The sequence below is a fragment of the Myxocyprinus asiaticus genome, chromosome 26, assembly GCF_019703515.2.
Source record: "Myxocyprinus asiaticus isolate MX2 ecotype Aquarium Trade chromosome 26, UBuf_Myxa_2, whole genome shotgun sequence".
NCBI lineage: Eukaryota > Metazoa > Chordata > Actinopteri > Cypriniformes > Catostomidae > Myxocyprinus > Myxocyprinus asiaticus.
This window is the reverse complement of record NC_059369.1, coordinates 31,697,254-31,710,973: the sequence shown is the minus strand read 5'-3', so window position 1 is coordinate 31,710,973 and position 13,720 is coordinate 31,697,254. Positions and strand designations below refer to the sequence as shown.

The 13,720-nt window shown below is 41.6% G+C and overlaps 1 protein-coding gene across 1 annotated transcript; it reads left to right on the top strand.

The window, feature by feature from the left end:
• Nucleotides 1–8,195: 8,195 nt before the first annotated feature.
• Nucleotides 8,196–11,631, top strand: LOC127416650 (extracellular calcium-sensing receptor-like). Its single transcript, XM_051656094.1, has 6 exons — nucleotides 8,196–8,305; nucleotides 8,626–8,917; nucleotides 9,140–9,952; nucleotides 10,096–10,323; nucleotides 10,497–10,611; nucleotides 10,718–11,631. Exons 1-6 carry the CDS (start codon nucleotides 8,196–8,198, stop codon nucleotides 11,629–11,631), a joined length of 2,472 nt encoding a protein of 823 aa, XP_051512054.1.
• Nucleotides 11,632–13,720: the final 2,089 nt, after the last annotated feature.

The window sequence follows — 13,720 nt, the reverse complement described above, 5'->3', positions numbered from 1 at the left end:
TTAAATAGAATTGTTTAAGAAATGGGGTGCATGGTTGGCTAAAATTGGTATAATGTTTGGAACAACAATTCTTGTGAGAGGAATAATATTCTGTTGTGTGTTACCATTGATCAAATCATTCTTGATCCGATAAGCAGCGAAACAGATGACAGTGATCAATGTGATGGTCCACTGCAATACAATGACAACTAACCTGGATGGACAGAAAGACCAAATTGGGAGGAAATTGATTCCTCCAATGATATATATATATATATATATATATATATATATATATATATATATATATATATATATATATATATATATATATGAGGAGATGAATGGTGAGCCACGCCCTGGGATGTAAGTGCTAGCCTAACCTCTCCCAGTGTTGGCCCTCTACATTATGCAAAGTAACTGGGTCGAAGATCTTTTGTCAAACAATAACTTTTTAGTGTTGGGTTATTTCTACTGTTTTTGATGTTTTTGATATATTTACTGATTTTGATCTTTATGCTGTTATATCCAATGTGCTGTTATGCTACTCTAATCAAAAATGTTATGATTTTGAATGGTGTTTTCTGTTATATTATACATAACTGTGAAACCAGGGGCAAGTGCTGAACCATTTACATGGTCATGCTTATAACACAAATATTCTCTCACTCTTGAGTGTAGGGCTGAGGTAGACAGGATCTTTTAGTCCTCTCTTTTTAAGTGTGGGGGGAGATGTTTGGTCCTGATGCTCCACAGAAGTGCTGTTCCATGATTTGATCATTGATAAGAGAGGCTGTGTGACCTAAAATTGGTCTATATAAAGTGATGGGTGAAGGGACTGGATTGTGAAGTAGCACTATTGAATTAGGCTAAGTTAGTCGGTCCTAATGGGTGGAATATATGGTATATTTTCATTTAATCATACAGTTAGTCCATTTTGATAATTGAATTAACATGTATGCATGTCACATTTATGTGTTTTGTTCATGTTTTCATGTCTTTTATTTCTAAGTTTAGTTCCTGTTCAGGTCATGTGGTTTCATGTCATGTGATTTCCTGTTTCCTTATGTGTTCCTGGTCATGTGATATCCTGTTCCCCTCCATGTTCATGTGTCTCATTTTCATTGGTTCATTGTCTTATCTCATTTTCAGTCTTGTTATGTCATAGATTCATGGTTCATTGTCTTATTATTAGTTCAGTCTTGTGATTGGTTGTCTTGTTTACTTGTTAGCCATATTTGTGTATTTAAGCCCTCATGTTTGCCATTGTCTCTTGTCAGGTATTGTTTATGTAACGTTGTTTGGTAGTCAAGTCAAGTTATGTCAAGTTATGTCAAGTCAAGTTATGTCAAACTATGTTGTGTCAAGTCAGAGGAAATCCGCAACAGCCATCTGCGCCCCCGGCCTGTGGACCTCCTCGAACTTAAAAGGCTGAAGAGCCAGATACCAATGGGTGATCCGCGCTTTGGTATCCTTCATGCGATGGAGCCACTGGAGCGGGGCATGGTCCGAACAGAGGGTGAAAGCCCGTCCCAGGAGGTAGTACCGAAGGGTGAGGACTGACCACTTGATAGCCGACACTCCTTCTCAACAGTGCTGTACCTCGCCTCTCTCGCCGAAAATGTCCAGCTGATGTACAGCACCTCCCCCTCGACCACCTGGGGCAACACGGCTCCTAACCTCCTGTCCGATGCATCAGTCTGTACAACAAAAGGGAGAGCAAAATAAGGAGCATGTAACAACGGTCCACCACAGACCGCAGCTTTCACCTGCACAAAAGCCTGTTGGCATGGCTCTGACCACTGGACCAGGTCTGGGGCTCCCTTTTTAGTGAGATCAGTCAGCAGGCTGGTGACGTCCAAATAATTAGGCACAAACCTTCTATAATAGCCAGCCAGCCCCAGGAATTGTCTCACCTCCTTTTTGGTCTTGGGCTTCGGGCAGGCCGCAACCAATGCAGTCTTATCAATTTGGGGACTCACCTGCCTGTGACCCAAGTGGAACCCCAGATACCATACCTCCACCCACCCATTTGCGCAATTCTTGGGGTTTGCCGTTAGTCCCGCCTGTCGCAGTGACCTCAGAACCACCCTCAGATGCTGCATGTGACGCTGACAATCATTACTGTATATAATGATGTCATCCAGATAGGCAACATCATATGCAGAGTGCGGTCTGAGGACTCGGCCCATAAGGCGCTGAAACATAGCAAACCGAATGGAAGGGGCACGAATTGGTGTAAGCCAAACGGTGTGGAGAAGTCCAATTTCTCATGGGACATTGGTATTAAGGGGATCTGCCAATAACCTTCATTAAATTCAGTGTCAAATAAAAGCGAGCTGCGCCAAACCAATCGAACAGTTCTTCAATACGAGGCATTGGATATGTGTCAAAATTAGACACCGCATTAACCTTTCTATTATCCACACAGAACTGTGGGTAGTAATACAAGAACTTTATCTCCCTGTGTAAATTCCCATAACCGAGCCCCCCGTTATACAGCCGGGACTGACGTTCTTGAGCCTGTAGCAAATTATTCTGTGATAGTTGCCCCAATGTGTGGAGTTTTGCTCTCAGGTCAAGAATGTATTGAATGTCGTTTTTGCTGTTTGAAGGTGCTTCCTCCCAATGTTCCCTCATGACATCTATGACACCACATGGCTTACACCCATACAATAATTCAAACGGGGAGAACCCCGTGGAGGCTTGCGGGACCTCTCAAACTGCGAATAACAGGGGTTCACGCCACTTCTCCCACTTCCGAGCATCTTCATGTACGAACTTATGAATCATGTTTTTCAGGGTTTGATTAAACTGTTCAACCAAGCCATCCATTTGCGGGTGATACATGCTTGTCCGAATTGATTTAAAACCCAATAATCCATACAGCTCGCGTAGTGTACATGACATGAAAGTAGTGCCTTGATCAGTGAGGATTTCCTTTGGAATCCCCACTCGGGAGATGATTCTGAAGAGTGCCTCCACAAAACTATGTGTTGAAATGTTGCGTAGAGGCACTGCTTCCAGATATCATGTTGCATAGTCCACCAGAACCAACACAAAGCGATGTCCGCAAGCCGTCTGCTCTAATGGCCCGATGAGGTCCATGCCAATTCTCTCAAAGGGGGCCTTGATCAAAGGAAGCGGGTGCAAAGGCGCTCTTGGGGTGGCCGGAGGATTCACCAGCTGACATTCATGGTCGCACACCACCTGCGAACATCTCCGTGAATGCCCGGCTAATAAAAACAGGCCATTAGATGGTTTAGTGTTTTTTCTCACCCTAAGTGACCTGCCATTGGATTATGATGAGTCATCTGGAATAACATTTCCCGGCAGCTCTTCAGTATCAACAACTGGGTTGTATCCTCTTTTGTCTGAGCGTCCAGTGTCACTCGATATAACCAATCATTTATAATAGAAAAATGCGGATAAGAGAGTGTGATGTCTGGCTGAAGATATTGACCATCAATCATTTTCACTTGGTCGAAGGTGTGCCTAAGAGTTTTGTCTTGCTTCTGCTCCAGAGGGAAATATCCAGTGGGGAATCCTCTAAGGGTTGAGGAAGCTGACACTTTCCCCTCCCTTACACCATCCTGACGCGGAGCTGACTTAAACGGCCCCGGCTCCGTCTCCCCAGCCAGCGCATCACAAATCCCACACCGAAACGCTTTGTTACAGGACACATCTGCACAAATTTCCCTTAATAAAGTGGTAAATGCTGGCCAATTCGTAGCCAAAATTAGCGGGTGGGTGAGGCGGGGACTAACCGCAGCCTCTACAATATGCTTTTGTCCCCGGAATTGAATCGTCACAGTCACTACAGGGTAATTGTGGATATCACCATGCACACACCTTACCTTCACCTTGTGACTAGCACCCAAAGCCTCGTCAAACCAGGCATTGATGGATGGAGGTTTGGCTGCAACCCAAATCCATCAAGGCCTGGTATGTACCCCCTTAATACTCACAGGTATGTGATACATCCCAGCTCGATCGGGGGTGGCCTAAGGCGTGTCAGGGACCCGAACCAATGTCCCCACCTCCATCACTGGGCATTGGTCCTGGAAATGCCCAGGCTCCCCGCAGCTCCTTCAGGCCGGCCAAGGCTCCACGCCCACACTTGGGGCAGTGGGTCCACCAGCCTGGAAGTGAGAGCTGAGAGGGACAAGGGAAACCGGTGGGTAGTGCAGTCCCTGAAACCGAGGAGCCGGTGGGGAGGGGGCACCCCCTGTTTCTGGGGAGGAGGAACAGGATGGATAAAAGAGGAAGGAGGGGAGATGAGATAGAGAGAGAGAAAGACAGAAGAATCTCGGAGCTCGCCGGCTCCTGAATACACCACCATGTGGTCCTCTACCAGCTGGATGGCCATTTGGAGCGATGCTGGGCAGTGGCACTGGACCCACTCCGCCATCCCTCTCGGAAGTCGAGCAATGAACTGCTCCAGTATCACCAGGTCGATCACAGCCCAGACGTCATGTTACTCAGCCAGCAACCACCTCTGGTAGTCGTCCCGGAGCTGCTGGGCAAAGACAAACAGGTGGATGTGCTTGCCAATGGTCAGCGAGCAGAAGCATTGGTGCTGCTGCTAGGGTGTCCGTCCAACCCATTGCAGGATGGCTTTCCTCAAGTGACAAATACCAGGAAGTTCTCCATTGGTAACTCCCCCGTACAACAATGGTATTAAACGGACCGCTCCACTGGGTGCTCGGCCATCTGCAGGCCACCGTCGTCTGCTCAAAGAGCTCCAGGAAGGCCTCCAGATTATCTTGGGGGCCCATCTTGACTAGTGGAACATGGGGTGGGGCAGTCACGGTGGCAGCACCCTCCTGGGGTAGCAAGCTCTGGAGTACCTGCCGGTCCTCTGCTTGGGCCTGGAGGAGTGCAATAAACCACTGCTCCTGTTCTGCATGCAACTCAAGGAGAGCCTGATGCTGTGACTGGTGGATGCTGGCAAGTGTCTTGAAAACATTCTCCAGAGGTGAGGCATCTGTGGTGGCATTCTCCCTCCCTAAATCCCAGGTTTCAACACCAGTGTAACAAGTTCATGATGAGGTGCAAGAGGAAGTGAGAGTCAGCGAGTTCCAACACAAAAGGTATTTATTTTTTCATCACCAAAACTTGCTTTTTCAGCACTTCACCCTTAAACATGCACACGAGTCTCTCTGGGCATGTGGTAGCGCTCTCTCTACCTCACTGGTGTCTGGCTCGCTCTTAAATCCATCTCCAACACTCACTGCAATGACAAACAGCTGTTAGAGACAATCATTGTCAGGTGATGATCCTTAACATTCTCATCTCCTGACCTCGCTCTTCATTCACAAGCTGGTGCTCAACCACGCCCCCACCATCACAGTGACCATAAAGCACCTTAAGCTGACCAAGCAATTGCACAGATACTTCCCCAGAATGCTTGAAGTCAGCCAGCAATGTTGTACCTGCAATGATGTGCAATTCTTGACACTGTACCTGCAGCTTTTCTTGCGTACCAGCAGCTCTTATGAAGTGCTGACACTCTGTCCTGCTCCCACGACATGATGAGGGGGGATTTTGCATGTTATGCAGTGTTATATATGTCATATCTAGCACACCCATCTCATTAATAGGCAAGCCATTTACTCAACATATATAAGATGAGGGGGGCTGGGTAGCTCAGTGAGTATTGATGCTAACTACCACCCCTGGAGTCGTGAGTTCAAATCCAGGGTGTGCTGAGTGACTCCAGCCAGGTCTCCTAAGCAACCAAATTGGCCCGATTGCTAGGGAGGGTAGAGTCACATGGGGTAACCTCCTCGTGGTCGCGATTAGCTCGCCTTGACGTGTAAATCAATAACAACGCTACTGTTAGTAATTTAATACCCAGTAGGCTGTGGAATAGCTCGTCTTGACGTGAACACTACTCCAATTTACGCTGAACAAACAGATGAAAATTACACTCTTATGTGTCACTCAGCACAATCCAGTGCGAAGCCGATGTCGCGTTTTGGTGACGGCTTCCAATGGTGGCCCTTCCAAAGGACAGTTTAGCGAAATAAGCAAATAGTCCAGATGTGCTGAAGGAGCTTGATGTAGTCTCTCAGGGGAAGAAAGCACGAATGACGTCTGGAGAGGTCGACTGCAGTGATATAGGTAGGGCGAAGCCTGATCACAGTTCGACCTGTCAGTTAGTGACAGACTTAGTATCATTGGAGCTTCCGTAATTGGTCACGCCCAAAGCGATTCCCATATTGAAACAGAGAGCGAAGTTAGAAAAAGAACAGTTGGACGTCTCTTGGAGGTAAAAGTGTTGCAAAACTCGAGAGCTTGTAGATTTGAATTTCAGAATGTGTACAAAAATATTTGTATAAACAAGTCATACACATTATACAAGTAAAAGTTTCCTTTTGCTTTGTTCCTTGTATTCTGTCTCCAAAGAAGAGACTCAAACACCCCATTTTCATTTCATGTCTCTTTTAGTCTCCTTTCTGTTATTTACTGTCAGCTGGTGATTAAAAAGATAAAAAGAAACATTATTTAGAATCATACGTTGCACGGATGAGGGAAAAACAACTGTGCAATTTCTCTCTCATTAATGTGTGCTGTGCTCATTCAACCATAAACACTTCCTTGTGGAGCAGCCAGTCTTTTAAAGAGACAGTACCAATTTAGCGCTTGTCATACACATCAATGTAAACACAATTTAGCACTTGTCATACACATCAATGTAAACAGCACAAGTGCATTTCCAAAGCATGTTACAAAATGTAGTAATGTAGTAAGTGTAATAAATGTGTAAATACATAAATATTTAAAAGGTACAATCATACATTTTGAAATATTTTAAGAAAACACTGTAAATATGAAAGAATTTAACAAATAGGCTTGTGCCACATCTATGCAAGTGTTTGGTAATTATTTTTTATTTTTGTATTTTTTTGCATAGTAGCTTTGATATAGTAGCACTTAAATTATTTTTAAATTAATTATTTTTTCATTAGTTTCCAACCTTATTTTGTTAAAAATAATGTAATGATATTTCAAACAGTAACAAGAGCTTGTATCATTATTAAAAATGCAATTTCATGACATAAATTGATAAAATGTGATTAAAAGGATCAAAAGCAAAATATGAAAATCTAATTGTACAGTCTTGCATACTATATTGCATGAAATCATATTTACTGTATGAAAACTAATATGGAGAGGTAAGTGGTATTTTATTATATATTATTATTATTAAATACTGTATATATATTGTATATGAGGCCCCCATTTCAGTTTGCTTAACATCTTTTTTAGTGTTCAGTTGCATTATGCTTGCATGTTGTCAAAAGTCTGGCAAGTAAAATCAAACATTTACTAGCCAGTGGCGATGCTTCCTCCAACATGTCCGTAGTGGGTTGTTTAACAACAATGACAATCAAACAATGGTTAAATACAGTAACAAAAGAAGCAATGCTTGTTATATTGTTATGCTGGGAGTGTGTGCCTTTCTATTAGAGCATCCTATTTGCAAAAAATTAGAGTTCAGGTTGTTCTTTTGCTCAGTAAAAATCAGGTGCATGACTGTCATCTAGTGGAGATTCTGAGAAAAACATTGTCAAGTAGAAGACTTGGACAAACATATTGTTTGGTGTGAGCAGCCACTACTTATCAAAGCCAAAAATCATTTATAAAACCAGTCTCTCAGTCTCAGCTCAGAACTGTTCAATTATTCAATCTCCCTGAGATTTATGTGCTCTTTTACATTTTTATTTCATTTGACATTTAATGAGGTTATGAGTTCATTTTATCTCACTTTATATGGTATCAATTCAGTGTGTAGAGCTGCTGTTAAGCAAGCAGACACCACCCAAGTGAGCGCAAAGTACATTGAACTTATCATACACACTCGCCAGAATGTTGAATTTAGAAAACAGTTTGAAAGGTCAATACCAAAACAAATGACAACTTGTTTCAATTCCTTAAGTCCATTCAAAAACAGAAAATCAAGGACATCCTAATTTACAGGCATTCCCACTTGGCACCGCCTGCTCATTTAAAGTAACACCCCACTTCATCATAAATTAGTGAGCCAAGTAGGAGAGTGGGTAAGAAAGGGAGAGAGTGGGAAAGAGAGGGTGTGAGAGATGTTGATCACTCTGTATGTTTGTCTTTACCTTTTATTTAACTGTTTCTCTATGGCTTCAATCCTCAGCTCAGGTACCTGTCAGCTCCAGGGGCACTTCAAGTTGAACGGGATGCACCAAGATGGAGATCTTATACTCGGAGGCCTGTTTGAGGTTCACTTTCTTACAGTGTTCCCAGAGCTGAGCTTCAGAACTGAGCCGGAACCACCATACTGTGAGCAGTGAGTCTGGGGTCAGACAGAATAAAGACATCCATGCAAGGCTAAAACAAAAAGAAAACAGTTGGAAGAAAGAGACAGAATTTGTTTTAAAAAGTATAGAAATATACCTCAAGAAAACTAATTTTTAAAACATATCATATGCATTCTTTGAATTGTCAGTTGCACTGTTTACTCAAATGACGTTTATACAAGAAACAAAATGAACATCTAAATCATATTAGGAATGTGCTGATGCTTTGAGTGTTTCATTTCTTGTTGTTTGAATTATTAATATCTTTTAAGAGTGGTTAAATATTACAATTTCGTGTTGCTTTTCCTAGATTTGATATGGCAAGCTTCCAGCAAGCACAGACCATGGTTTTTGCTATAGATGAGATCAATAAAGATCCCAATCTGTTGCCTAACATCACTCTTGGTTACCATCTTTATGATAACTGTGTGATGCTAGGAATGGCTTTTCGGGCTGCCATAGCCCTGGTTAGTGGAACTGAAGAGTCCCTCACCAACCTCAACTGCACCGGCCCACCACCAGTAATTGGAATTGTGGGGGACTCAAATTCCACTCCTTCTATTGCTATTTCCAGTGTTCTTGGACTGTTTCGAGTACCTATAGTAAGATGGAATAATTAATTATGACCATTAATACACTACATGTACATTTTCTGCACTTTTCAATATTTTTTTCTGTACACCAATTTTCAGTCATAACTGCAAATACGCTAAATCTGTTTCTCCCTAAAATTCTTGTGTAAACACAATTGCTATAGCACTGATAATGTAATTTTTGCCCATCTTTCTCCCACCTTCTCTCTCCTCTCCCTTTCCCCTCTTTAGGTTAGCTACTATGCCACCTGCTCCTGTTTGAGTGACAGGAAGAAGTACCCCTCCTTCTTCAGAACTATCCCCAATGATGCCTTCCAGGTGCGGGCTATGGTAAAGATTTTAAGACATTTTGGATGGACCTGGGTTGGTCTCATCTACAGTGATGATGACTATGGCATCTATGCTGCTCAGTCCTTCCACAAGGATATGCAGCTGTTTGAAGGGTGTGTTGCTTTTTCTGAAAACCTGCCACTCGATAATGACCGCAAAGATATTCGACGCATAGTACGAGTGATTCAGGCCTCTACAGCTCGAGTGGTGGTGGTGATCTCCACTTCAACTTATATGTTGCCTTTGATGGATGAGGTTGCACTGCAGAATGTGACGGGCAGGCAGTGGATTGCAAGTGAAGCCTGGGCCAGCAATCCTGTATTTCACAGTCCACGTTTCCTGCCTTTTTTGGGGGGCACGCTGGGCATCACCATAAGGCGTGGAGAAATTCAGGGACTTCGTGACTTTCTGCTACGTCTCCGTCCTAACAATGATCCAAGAAACAATATGGTGAGAATCTTCTGGGAGAACATGTTCGGGTGCAGGTTTAAGACTGGAGGCAAAGAGAGAGAAAAAATTTGTACAGGGCAGGAGGATCTGAGCAGCACTGACACAGCATACACTGATGTATCAGAGCTGAGAGCCTCCTATAATGTGTATAAAACAGTATATGCCCTGGCACATGCCCTCCATGACCTGATGCATTGCGAGGAGGGGGGAGGGCCTTTCAGTGGGAACAGCTGTGCTGAAATAAACAACCTGCAGCCCTGGCAGGTAAGGAATATATAGGGCAGATTAAAGTCACATTAAAGAGAAAAAAAGAACAGAAACAAACTATAACAAAAAAGTGTTACATATTATTTCAAATTACAGAATTACATGTAATGATGTACCTGTCCTGTTTACAAACTGTACAGCTGGCTCACTACCTACAGAAGGTGAACTTCACCACAGGTTTTGGGGACCATGTTTCATTCGATAAGAATGGGGATGCGCTGGCCATTTATGATGTGATGAACTGGCAGCCAAGCTCTGATGGGTCGATCATTGTCCGCACAGTTGGTGTTGTAGATGAAGGGGCAGCAACAGGGAAGGTGCTGACACTGGATGAAGATGCATTATATTGGAACTTCGAGATGAGAAAAGTAATAACAATTTTAATTTTACTTTCAGTCTTAGAACAACTGACACAGATCAATTATATCCATATGTTTATGTGCACTCATTCAGAATACCTTTTAGAGGCTGTGTTTTACATACAGACACACATGCAGCACTGAAATCATAGTTTTTATTATTTATCCTTTAGCCCCCACAGTCTGTGTGCAGTGAGAGCTGTCCCCAAGGCACCAGACAAGCCACAAGGAAGGGCCTTCCTGTCTGCTGTTTTGACTGCCTGCCATGTGCAGATGGAGAAATTTCTAATACAACAGGTAAGAAGATTATTGGCAGAAAAAGAACATTTCCACTCCAAAATTTTGATATAATTTGAAAGAGAATTTTCTCTTAAATTTCTTCCTCTCTTTGTCTTTCTCACAGATTCCATTGTGTGTACATTATGTCCAGATGAGTTCTGGTCCAATCCAGAAAAGGATCGCTGTATTCCCAAAGAACTGGAGTTTCTATCCTATGAGGAACCTCTGGGCATCTCGTTAACAACTGCATCCCTGCTGGGCACCTTCTTCTGTGTTCTTGTGATGATTGTCTTTGCTCATCACCGTAACACTCCCATTGTACGAGCCAACAATTCAGAGCTTAGTTTCCTGTTGCTGCTGTCACTCAAACTGTGTTTCCTTTGTGTGCTGCTGTTCATTGGCCGTCCACAGTTGTGGACGTGTCAGTTAAGACATGCCATGTTTGGCATTAGCTTTGTTCTGTGCATCTCAAGCATCCTGGTAAAGACTATGGTGGTAATAGCCATTTTCAAGTCATCTCGGCCTGAGAGTAAGGGAGCAATGAAATGGTTTGGTGCAGCCCAACAAAGAGGTACAGTCTTGGTCCTAACTGCCCTCCAGGTGGCGATATGTGTAGTCTGGCTTTCAAATGCATCTCCCACACCCCATAAAAACAGCCAATATATAAGTTCCAAAATAGTGTACGAGTGTGATATTGGCTCAGTGGCTGGTTTTGCTGTGCTTCTGGGCTACATTGGCTTTCTGGCAGCTGTAAGCTTCTTCTTAGCATTCCTAGCAAGGAACCTTCCAGACAATTTTAATGAAGCAAAGTTTATTACTTTTAGTATGTTGATCTTCTGTGCTGTGTGGATTGCGTTTGTTCCAGCATATGTCAGCTCACCAGGGAAATATGCAGTGGCTGTTGAGATTTTTGCCATTTTGGCTTCCAGTTTTGGATTACTGGTGGCCATATTTGCCCCAAAGTGCTACATCATCCTTTTACATCCAGAGAGAAACACTAAAAAAGCCATCATGGGAAGAGCCACAGAAAAGAAATAGTTTAAGTGACGTTTTGGGTATATTTCCACCTCAGTAAATAAATAAGCAACATTTGTGCAACGCCTGTTGATCTATAAGGTTGTAGTTATTAACATATGACTTTGTTTCAATCACAGTGTACATGCATAATAACAAATATATCATCAGGGTTATCAAATGCAATTTTTGCTTGATTCAATAAATAATGAGAAAATACTAGAATGTTTGTCAAACTTGATTATAGAGAAAAAAAAAAAGTTTTTCACATGTTGTTCCTAAGACAAATACCTTATTTTTAAAATAACACAAATATGACAGCATTTTGAAATGTGTAGTACACTGAGTTAAAGGCACCTCAGGATATTTAAATGAGGCACTATTCATTACAGCATGGTTATCTTCTGGGCACAAAAATACATTGCATACAAATGTAATGGGTGAAATAATGTCCTAAACCACTCTATACTTTCATCACTGTCTGCCATTCTGAATGAAAATTGTGTACTGAATTTGTCACAATACAAGCAATTCTGTCTATTTTTTATTTATTTATTTATTTATTTGGTATCTAATTTTCTTAGGAGGCATCATAATTAGATAACCAACTATTTAAAACAGCATTTGCATTAGGAATGTGCATTGATGCCCAAAATTGCTGTCTAGGTAGGTAGGTATCTAAGTTTTGAGATACAGTCAGCCACTGTGCAATAGGGCAGCAACTAACGATTATTTTGATAATCGATTAATCTAACTATTATTAAAACTATTATTTGACAATTCAGCGATTATTGCAATGATCAGTCATTGGCTCTTAACCGACTATTCAGCGTGTGTCCCAATAAAGAGGACAAAATCATCTTTTAAAAATACCTCTAAATGACATTCACTGAATTCAAGGGGGAAAAAATACTTTTTATTAAGTTTAATTCAGTAAAGAAATTAAAAAATCCTATTGTTATCAAGTGTTTTTGTCTTGTTTTCCATTTAAAATTGTCTAAAATCCTTAAAACAAGATACATTTACTTGAGAAGAAACATATAAGATATTTAGACTTGCTTTAAGAGAATGTATCTTAAATATAAGTGTATTTTGGATGTAAGTGTATTTTTTTCACTTGGTTATATTTCTGCAAGTGCAGTAAGGACAAAATATACTTATATTCGAGATCTGTTCTCTAAAAGCAAGTCTAAATATCTTATATGCTGCTTCTCAGGTGAATGCATTTTCTTTTTTTTTTTTAAGGATTTTTAGATATTTTTAAATATATGTATTTTTAATATTATATTCAACATTCTCAGATAACAATTTTTATTCTGCAGTATAGCTTCTAAAGGAAATGTACATTGTTTTAAAGGAGTTTTAGATATTTATATTGTAAAACAAGCCAAAACAAAAACAAATCAAAAACGTATTTTGTTGCAGTGTATAGTGGGGCTAAGACTATCCTCTCTCACCTTTCTGTTCACTTCAATCCATCTTAAACTCACAAAAAACAAACTCTCTCTTATTAATAAAGCTGCGTATTGCCAATTTTCTTCACAATAAGAAATGCACAGTGACATATATTATGATTCAAGTCGCGAGCCATCACGTTATGATCTAGCTGCAGCAAGCGAGCGCCGGGATAAGCGTCCCCGCGTCAGAGTGTGAGTCAGCCGGGTGCAGTTTCAATCTCTCCCCCTAAGATCGGGACATATAATTCCCTCATACTTTGTGATCTACATCACCTGAAGCTGTGAAAGTTTAGAGTGCATCTGGACTGTGAGCTGTGTAATTCTTCCTCTCCTCAGTCAGGCGCAAACTGCAGTGCTGCTCTCGCAAGTCATCATTAGAGTTTAATGTGATCTCTTTTTACATTAATTTAGGTCAAACGATTAATCGACAATTAACATTTTTGTAGACAATTTTTTTATTAATCGTTTCAGCCCTACTGTGCAATGCTAAACCACTTACCTCTCCATCCAACCAATGTTATCTTGAAAACATACAAAGGAAAAGCTGTATGCACACAAGGGGTCCTCGGTGTAAAAGAAAAAATTATTAGGCAGATTGCTGTGATTATCCCTTTACTACATTGCTTGAAAGCGAGAGGTCATGCCAAACAAGAAAA